Raw genomic sequence first — 9,348 nt, forward strand, 5'->3', positions numbered from 1 at the left:
CTGGGCCATGTGGTATTTCCATGTTTTATTTTTTGAGGAACCTCCACGTTTTCTAGAAGGGCCGCGTTAATATACATGCCCACCAACAAGTGCACGAGGGTTCCCTTTCCTCCACATCTTGTCAACATTTGTTATTTCTTGTCCTTTAGATACCAGCCATTCGGATAGGTGTGAGGTGACATCTCATTGTGGTTTTGACTTACATCTCCCCGATGACTAGTGACGTTGAGCATCTTTCCATGTGCCTGCGGTAGGTCTTGTTTGGAAAAATCCTGTTCAGGTCCTCTGCCCGTTTTTTGTCATTAGATTTTTGTCTGTTTTGTTATTGAGCTGTATAAATTCTCTATAGATTTTGGATCTTAATCCCTTACTGGAGACATAACTACATTGTAATTGCTCCCTCCTCCAGGCGCCCTGGCTTATTAGCTGCTTGTTCAGAAACGTGCTAAGTCCTTGCCCTGGGCTTCTCGGCTGTGGCATCTATTGCGTGCACCTCTATCTGGGCTCACAGGACTTGAGTGCCGGGAAACCAGGTATGTTCCCGCTGCTTGCTGTGCTGTGAGCAATTCAGTCTTATCCCCTACTCTGGGCACCTACAGAGTCGTGGCAATTTTACTTCTCGCCATCCTCTATGACAGAGGTGACAACGTTTTTCTTAAAGGGCCAGCTGCAGTATTCCAGGCTGCAGGCCACGTTTTCTCTGTTGGCAGCCACTCAGCTTAACCACGGTAGCCTGCCGGAAGCTGTTTACAGTATGCAAATGAGTGGATGTCGTTGTGTTTCCCCCCTCAGAATTTTAAGTACAAGAACCAGCAGCTGGCCCACCTTCCTTCTCAGATGGGACATGTGAGGCTCAGAGGAACCTGCCTAATGGCTCTTATCCAGCAGGCAGTGGAGGTAAGGAAGTGGAGGTGAAGGTGGCCCTTTGTTGGTACATCCCTTTCCACCTTTCCCCACTTTAGTCTCTGCTTTTTTTCACCGGTGCTAAAGAAAACCTCCAGCTTGCGGTTAAGTTCCTAACAATGGGACGCACGAGCCGAGACCGGAAGACAGAGGACAGGGGAGGGAAACGTAATCGGTAGTTCAGCCACCAGCTTCTCAGACCGCCGCCCCCTGGCGGGAGGACTTCTCCCTACGTCTCTCCAGGTGCATGGAGGTGCTTCTGCTCTTTCCCCTTTAGGACTAACAAGAGATTACCGTCCCACCTCCATTCCAACTAGGTAGGAGCACAGCACTGTCCTTAAAGGTTAATCACTCGACTCAAATGACCTGTTTCTTGCTCTGCGGGGACTGACTGCGGGTCAACAGTCAAGCCAGCTGGAGTCCTCTGAAAACGCTTTTTCTTTCCACTCCCCTGTGGGAAGTAACACACTTTACTCCACGTTGTAGTCAGGCTTCAAAACCCAGTTCACAGGCCATCTCTTGGAAACTTCTTTTTCTTTTTCCTTTCTTTTTCTTTCTTTCTTTCTTTCTTTCTTTCTTTCTTTCTTTCTTTCTTTCCTCTTTCTTTCTTTCTTTCTCTCTTTCCCTTCCTTTCTTTCTCTCTCTTTTCTTTCTTTCTGGAGACAGTGTTTCTATTATTGTTTTTAATGTGTGTTTATTTAAGAGCACACCAGCCTGAGAGCGGGGGAGGGGCAGAGAGAACCCCAAGCGGACTCCCAGTCCTCAGGGCAGAGCCTGACAAGGCGTCCATCTCACCAAGTGTGAGATGTGAGATCATGACCTGAGCCAAAATCAAGAGCCCCAGCTTAACAGACTGAGCCATCCAGGGACCCTTTGGAAACTTCTTTCAGGTCCCACCCAGGAGTACTTTGTCCTCTCAACTCCCCCTGCGCGTTCTGGGGTCACGTGGTGATCACGTTTCCTCTGTGTGTCTCATCCGTGCTCCTTGGAAGGAGCCTCTAGTTCTGATTCGCTTTGGTGTCCGCTAACTACCTGGTTCGTAAATCCGCCACACAAAAGACCGATGCTAAACCCAACCAGGCGCTTGCCCAGCACCGTCGCGCATACCGTTTCTCATTAAGACCGCTATTAGAAAAAAGAATCGTGGGGCTAAGGCCTATTTACCAATCCCGCGGTCACACCGCCACAACTGACCACTTCTGCCAATGCACTGTCACCTGGGGCTGGGGGGGGCCGAGAACTGTCCCTGCCCCGGAGCCCTGCGGCCGACGGCTTCGGGCGCAGCCGCTGACCCCCTCTAAGCCTCAGCGAGCCGAAATCCCTGCGCAAGCCTTTTGCGCCGGCAGTCCTCCCCGCGCACGCGCAGCCTGCCGTTTGTCGGGCCCCGGCCCTGGGAACCATAGAGTGCCGGGGGTAAGCAGAGGGGCCAGAAAGCCGGGGTCGCTCCATCTCCTGCTTCCGGCTGCGCCTCGCTGCTCTGGGAGCGGCTGTAGCGGCGTACGCAGTTTCCATGGGGACTGAAGATGGCGCCGCGAGGTGAGATTCCGGAGGTGTGTGAGTCGCTGGTCCTGATGCCTTCAGTGCCCCTCCCCTGCCAGAGCTCGACCTCAGCTCTTCTTCTCGGGTGTTAGGGACATCGCTCCTCACCTGTCCAGAGTGGGGTTTCGAGCCCCACCCACGCTGAGTGCGTGAAGGTCTTGAGGTGCAGATCTCAGAAACCCCCCAATCCTGGGCTCGGCCTGTTCTAGGCAGGATCGGTTACAGATTTGCTGTGTGACCTGGAACAGGCCATTGCTGGCCTCTGCGCACCAGTTTCTTCCCCCAAATAGTGACGGGGTTAGATCTTAGAGCGGCCTTGCCTTTCACCCCGAAGCCGAGTCGAGTTGGACGGCGATTCCCGGGGAAAGGGGGGATTGAAGGAAGCCCCCTACACACACACACGCACGCACGCACACACCTTCACCATCATCAATCGGAAGTGCCTCGAATGGCCTTTCCCACTACTGCGACCTCGTGTGTTCTTCAAGTTAGATACCGAACCGTTCGAAGAACAGAGATTGAACAGAGATTGAGCTGCCCCCCGCCCATACCTCTTTTTTGTGCTTATCTTTTCAGGTAAACGACTGTCCTCCACCCCGCTGGAAATCCTGTTCTTTCTGAACGGGTGGTATTATGCCACCTACTTCCTGCTGGAACTCTTCATATTTCTGTATAAAGGTAAGGCCTGGGGCTTGACTACCATTGGCCCCAACATCCCTTCCCCACTTCAGCCCAGAGCCAACTCCCATCAAGTGCCTTCTTATTTTTCATTCTTTCCTGTAGCTCCTCTTCGCTGCAAGGTAGAAGGCTCTTCATCATATGGCTTCTTTGAGAATGATTCAGTAGGAAGCCCCGCAGCAAGAATCTCCTGAGTTTGGGAAATGTGGGCTTCTCCATCCTTACTCTCCCTCATCGCCTCTTTGCAGAACTGCACGTTAAGCTCATTGGTGACCCTCAGGATCTGTTCAGCGGCCAGTGTACCCTTGTAGATCCGATCATTTTGGAGAATGGGGTCCTCACAGACTTTGGCTTAGGAGTAAAATCTCCTAATAATGCGCGTGCCTCCAACAGTCGCACTATGAGTTAACATATCCTGCAGCAGGTGAACAGATCCTGCCCATACCTCGTGAACTAGTTCATGGAAAGCTGATAAGACTCATGCCCTCATTATCCCCAGGTGTGTGGGTGTTCTTGTGGGTGCCGGTGTATGTTGTTTGCAAACTCTGGCTTTTGTGTTGGCAGCTCTCCTCCTACCATACCCAACAGCCAATCTAGTCCTGGATGTGGTGATGCTCCTCCTTTACCTTGGAATTGAAGTGATCCGACTGTTTTTTGGTGAGTGTTGGCCAGAGAATCCTTCCATTCCCTCTGAGAAGAACTGCTACCTGTAACTTGATTAACGAGAACAAGTACATAACCTAGTCTCACAATAAGAGATTGGATCTAGTGGGATGTCTCATTATGCCCTCTCTGAAGTTTCAAGCGGCTTCCTATTTTGGGTCAGATCTGTTTGTGTGCTGCTCTGTAGGGGCAGGAGTGGGCAGTAGCAGGAGATTTTAGATTGTTCCTCCCGAACTGCATAACTGCCAGGAGAGCCTGGTTCCTCTCCCTGGTTTGCTTGGGAGAATAGATTTACCTGGAAGGAACTCCATGTTTAAGGCAGTGCATGTCACCCGAGTCAGCACTCAGGTCCCTTCCACTTCTCTGAACAGGGGTTTCTGTAGGACAAGTTTATCCTCAGGTCTAGAGCAAACCTCCTATTAGTTAGAATAGCTCATCCCATAAAACACAAAGAAGAAACAATACTTCCAACACATGTAATGAAGGATGAAGAAGGTCCACATAAATCAATAAGGAAAAGACAACCTAATTTTAAAAACTGTTAAGGGACACGAATAGGCAGTTCCCATAAGAATAATAAGAGGATCAATAATCATGATAAAATGCCCAAACTCACTAATAAAAAGCAAATTGAAACAACAAGGTAACAGTTTCATCCAGCAGATTAAAAGGATTTCCAAATACCTAGCATTAGATTGGGCGTGAGGACCAGGTCTCTATATTCCCACACTCTTTGGGAACGTAAATTACAGCAGTCATTTTGCTAATCGTTTTGCCATGTAAAACTGTATTCTTGGACCTAACAATTACACTTCTAAAACTGGGTGAAAAAAACAAACACTTCCACAGATATGTAAAGATATCGATGTGTTTTGTAACCTGAAAACATTAGAGGGGTGCCTGGCTGGGTCGGTCATGGAGTGAGCGACTCTTGACTTTGGGCTTGTGAGTTCAAGCCCCAAGTTGGGTGTAGAGATTACTTAAAATAATACATTCTTAAGAAAAAAAGAAATTAGAAACAACCTAAACATCTGTCAGTACAGGATTAGTTAAATTATGGAATTGCTTCAATGAAATCGTTCATAGCGATTAAGAAAAGAATAAGGTAGTTACATGTGGCAAGCTGTCTAACTCCTGTTAAATGGGAAAAAAAATGTAAGTTGAAAACAGTATGTAGAGTATGATTCCATTTTTATAATAATAGTAATATGTAAGTATACACACATAACAAAATCTGAAACAATATACATCGTTCCATAAGAATGGCTATCTCCAGTGAGGAATCATGGGGTCTTTTTAGTTTCTAGATTTTCTAAAATTATTTTCTGTATTTGTATTAGTTGGAAAGTTTTCAATGATTATATAATTAAAAAAAATATTTCCCCCCAAGTAAAGAACCCATTGTCCCGGAGTGGGAGCCAGACCTGAAGCAGGACCTTTGGAGTGAATGACTCCAACCCTAATGGCTCCTCCAAAGCCTCTCATTTTGAGCACAGAGGGACCCCACATATGATCCTGCCCATCTCCATTCAGGACCAGTTTTCTCTGCCTTGCCGGTCCATCCCATCCCATCCCATCCCATCCCATCCCCCCATTTTCTCTGAGCCCAGGGAAAGCAGGCCACTGGAGGTGACCCCATGGGCTGTGTCTGACAGGTACCAAGGGAAACCTCTGCCAACGAAAGGTGCCACTTGGTATTAGTGTGGCCTTGACCTTCCCATCTGCCATGATGGCCTCCTATTACCTGCTGCTACAGACCTACGTGCTCCGCCTGGAAGCCATTATGAACAGCATCTTGCTTTTCTTCTGTGGTTCCGAGCTGCTGCTTGAGGTGCTCACCCTGACTGCTTTCTCCAGGTACTGCTGCTGAGGGACCATTTCCTGTCACCTGAGGGTTGGGTTCCCATCCCGTCCTAGGGAGGGATTCATTGTTCTTCTGAAGCCTGACGGGTCTCTAAAGGATTGCTAAGGGGAAAGAGGTGTCTGTGAGATTGCTTTTCCTATTTAGGGTAGACCGTTACCCAGGGAAGACATTCTCCTTGTTCTTTGGGGCCAAGAGCCTTGGAATATAGAACAGTTCAGGCCAGTCGCTTTTGTTCACTGGTCTTTTAACATTTTCTCTTTCTTTCTTTCTTTCTTTCTTTCTTTCTGCCATCAGTATGGACAGGATTTGAAGTGCAAAAATTTCAGCCAGCAGTCCTCAGGGGCTGAGACCACAGATACTTCTGGTGTTTAGGCACACCAGTGAGAAGTGGTGGGTCACGTTGTCCCGGGAAAGTTGCAGCTTTTCCTCAACACAGATATTTGGGCAACAAACTGAGCATCAGGCCACTGGGCATCATCTTCTAAACCAGGACCATCAGCCTGAGAGACTGTTCTACACACCAGTGTAGGGAGGGGCAAGGCTGTCCCAAGCTGGCCCTTCTCAGAACCAGTTCCCTGCTGCCCTCAAGTCCTCTGTGATCCTTGTGGCCAGAGCCTCTTGTGTGGACCACGGAGGCTCGTTGGGCTTCCAGCAGGACTGGAGCCCCACGCTCCCCGTACGTGCCGTGCCACCCCTGTCACCCGAGCACAGAGAGCCTCAGGATGTCTGCCCCTAGAGTGACGCAAAAGCCTCTCACCTCATTCCTCAGAGACTGAGCTCCGGAACTTTTTTAGTAGCTCATAGTGTTATTTTTCTACTCTCATCATGAAACAAACATTATTTTATAATAAACGTGTATTTTCTGTCATGGGGGTTGCAGCCTTTTTCTTATGGCACCTGTCCCTAGAATTTCATCCACGACAAGGGAAGGGAGCGACTGTCCCGGCAGGTTTTTCTCAGGCTGTGCTCGGCGACCCAGCGTGAACGCAAAGGCAGCGATGACTTTCTTCCCCCAGCGGTAGCCTAGATTAATCCCTAAAGGCAGCAGTTTCCGTATCTTCTTCAGGCCTGTCATCCTGTAAAAGACTCTGCTTTATATTCTTCGCCTCTGCCCCCAATCCCGCATCCCCGCGTCTTTTCCCTCCTTCCTCTTACAGACAGCTGTCAGCTGCTTTCCAGAGTGAGGCATAAATAATTGGAAGAGGTGTAGTCAAAACTTGGCAGCATTTTTGTCATCTAGTTTAAAATTTCAATTTAATGTAAAAGGAACCCCCCCCCTTTTTTTTAATAAGCTGGGGAAATATTGTCCTATCTTAGTACATCATTCCCTTCTCCAAGCAAGAGAAATATTGTCCTGAGTACATCATTCCCTTCTCCAAGCGACCAGCTTTAAACCTGTTTCTCATTTTGTTTGTTTTTCTAAGTCCCAGGACACATGACAGAATTCACTTTAGAAACCCTTGAGCCATATGGCTCTTTGCTATCAGATGAATCCTCTGATATCTACTCTTGCTCCCAGTAGAAAGTGAATTGGTCTTTAAGTGTTTTCATGCTGGTTTTTAATTCTGCTTATTTCCTGGGATTGAGCTCATTTTCATCCTGTGAAGGTCACCGCTGTCCAAAGCACTGAGACTTTTCTTGTTTTCTACCTCTTCTGTGTCCTTGCCTCCTAGCTGCCTTTGGGGTCTATCCAAAAGCTATAGTAGACAGGTGTAATCAACCACGAGAAACAGTAACAAAAAATCCAGTGGGAACCTCCCTGATATTTGTCACAAACCCTGCTAATCCCCTGACTTTTCTGCTGCTCACACTGCTTTCTCTATCTGTGCTTTGAAGAAGTTGCTGGCATCAAACTGGACAGGAACTTTTTCCATGGCCTCCCTGTTTCTTCGAGAGGTTCAGTGGTTAAGGTCACTCTCCTGGCAACACAGATAAAGGAATGAAAGACTCTGTTGAAGTTTAGAGTTGGCTTATAATTTAAAACGGACCTTAGAAATGAATCTAATCCCCCACCTTGCAGGCTTAGCGACGAGGAACAGCCAAGCCTCACACACCTGGTTAAACAGCTGGAAATAGAAACCCTGTCTGAGGAGTCTCTGTTTAGATCAAGCGAACTCTATTTCAACAGGTACCGCTTGAGGATGAGAAGGAGTGGTTGAAAATGGGGATAGGCTACAACAGGAAGTCCCCTCATTTTTTCATGCTTATCTGGGAGCTTCGTGCCTCTCGCTTCCTGTGTATGGCTCCACCCATGTTCAATCTTCCTGGTGCTTGTTGGAGCCACCTGTGCGGGTAGTCACACCAGAATAGAAAGAACATCATTCAACAGACACCGAGGCAGCAGAGGACAGGAATGAGGACAGCTAGCCTTTCAGGGTCAGTGTGGTACAGTGGAGAGGACCTGAGTGAAGGAGCAGGCCGTGGTCACAGGTGCTGGTAGAGACCTGCTCAGATATTCACACTCATGGCTAGAACTTGTCAAGTGACTGCAGTGGCCATCTCTAGAGGCTGAGTTGTGGCCCAGTTCAGGAAGCACTTTGGACCCACAGATTCAGGTTTCTGGCTCTATACCCTGACAGCAATATGTAGGAGACTACTGTCCCATCCAGGGCCTGGCAGAGTATATTTTAATCCATGCTGCGATCCTGAGGCAGAAAATCAACTTGAATGTGAAGTCAACTTGTGTCTGAGCGCATTTAGCTTAAAAAGTAAGAGTTGGGATTTGAACCTAGAGTAACCCAAAGGTCATCCCTTTCTGTACCACCATGGTAGCTCTCCGATGAAGGATGTGTTTCCTTCTCTAAGCCACCAGTCCTCACGCCTTACTTTACATAAAAGTCATCTGGGGCATAAAAAGCAGGTTTCTAGATTTCACGTAGAAGTGGATGCAGGCAGAGAAGAGGCACTTTTAGCAAGCACAGCACGTACCTGAGACGCAGGGGACCACGTTACTGGCCTGGACTAAGCACACTTCCTTCCCTCACGCTGCTTCTGGTCATAGAGCTTCTGGGGCTCTCCGTCCCCCTGGAAGTGTTTTTTTATGCCAGTCTTGCCTGTGCTTGTCCCAATACTCATTCACTATCACCTGATCTTTGGTTCATCTTTTTATACATGTGACTCTCCTCTTGCTCACCTGGCTTTCTGGAATTCCAAGGAACTGACTCACAACACTTGGCTGAACTTTCCAAATGTGTACTTCCCGACGTTTAGACAGCAATCCAGTTTCCAAAACACGTTCACGTTATCTGATTCTTAAGACACCCCTGTGTGGAAGGCAGAATAGCTGTTCTCAGATCAGAGGAGACAGGCTATGCTGCTGTCAACAGCCAGGTAAACAGACGGTGGAAGCAGGCACTGCGAGCACACTTCCTAAGTCCGGGCAGAGGAATCTTCCCTTCCTGAGCGTGAGAACATCAGAACATTCACCTTACTCTGAGCATGAATCTTAGGGATCTTAAAGGATAAAGGACTTGGAATGTTTCTTTCCCTAGGTTAGATGGCTAAGGAAGAAGGCTAAGCCTCAAGGGGGGCACTTCCAAAGGTTTGCACTAGAGGCCTCCTCGGTGCACCACAGGCGCCCGGGTGCCCGCCAGGCGATTCCAGCCGAGGGCTCAGGGTTCCGCTACCATCCCACAGACTCTCCATCAGCCCATGCCCACGTCCCAGACACCTCAACAAATCTATTCAATGCAGAATCCATA

The 9,348-nt window shown here is 48.4% G+C and overlaps 1 protein-coding gene across 1 annotated transcript; it reads left to right on the forward strand.

The window, feature by feature from the left end:
- The first annotated feature begins 2,354 nt into the window (after positions 1-2,354).
- On the forward strand, positions 2,355-6,515 carry TMEM216 (transmembrane protein 216). The gene is made up of 5 exons (XM_030330734.1): positions 2,355-2,439; positions 3,019-3,120; positions 3,685-3,777; positions 5,439-5,640; positions 5,942-6,515. Exons 1-5 carry the CDS (start codon positions 2,427-2,429, stop codon positions 5,955-5,957), a joined length of 426 nt encoding a protein of 141 aa, XP_030186594.1. The 5' UTR covers positions 2,355-2,426; the 3' UTR covers positions 5,958-6,515.
- The last annotated feature ends 2,833 nt before the right edge of the window (positions 6,516-9,348 follow it).

Source organism: Lynx canadensis, chromosome D1, assembly GCF_007474595.2.
Source record: "Lynx canadensis isolate LIC74 chromosome D1, mLynCan4.pri.v2, whole genome shotgun sequence".
Classification (NCBI taxonomy): domain Eukaryota; kingdom Metazoa; phylum Chordata; class Mammalia; order Carnivora; family Felidae; genus Lynx; species Lynx canadensis.

Coding starts and splice junctions, on each gene's coding strand:
- TMEM216 (XM_030330734.1), top strand. Junction 3,121..3,684: donor CTTCATATTTCTGTATAAAG/GTAAGGCCTGGG, acceptor TTGTGTTGGCAG/CTCTCCTCCTACCATACCCA. Junction 3,778..5,438: donor AGTGATCCGACTGTTTTTTG/GTGAGTGTTGGC, acceptor TGTGTCTGACAG/GTACCAAGGGAAACCTCTGC.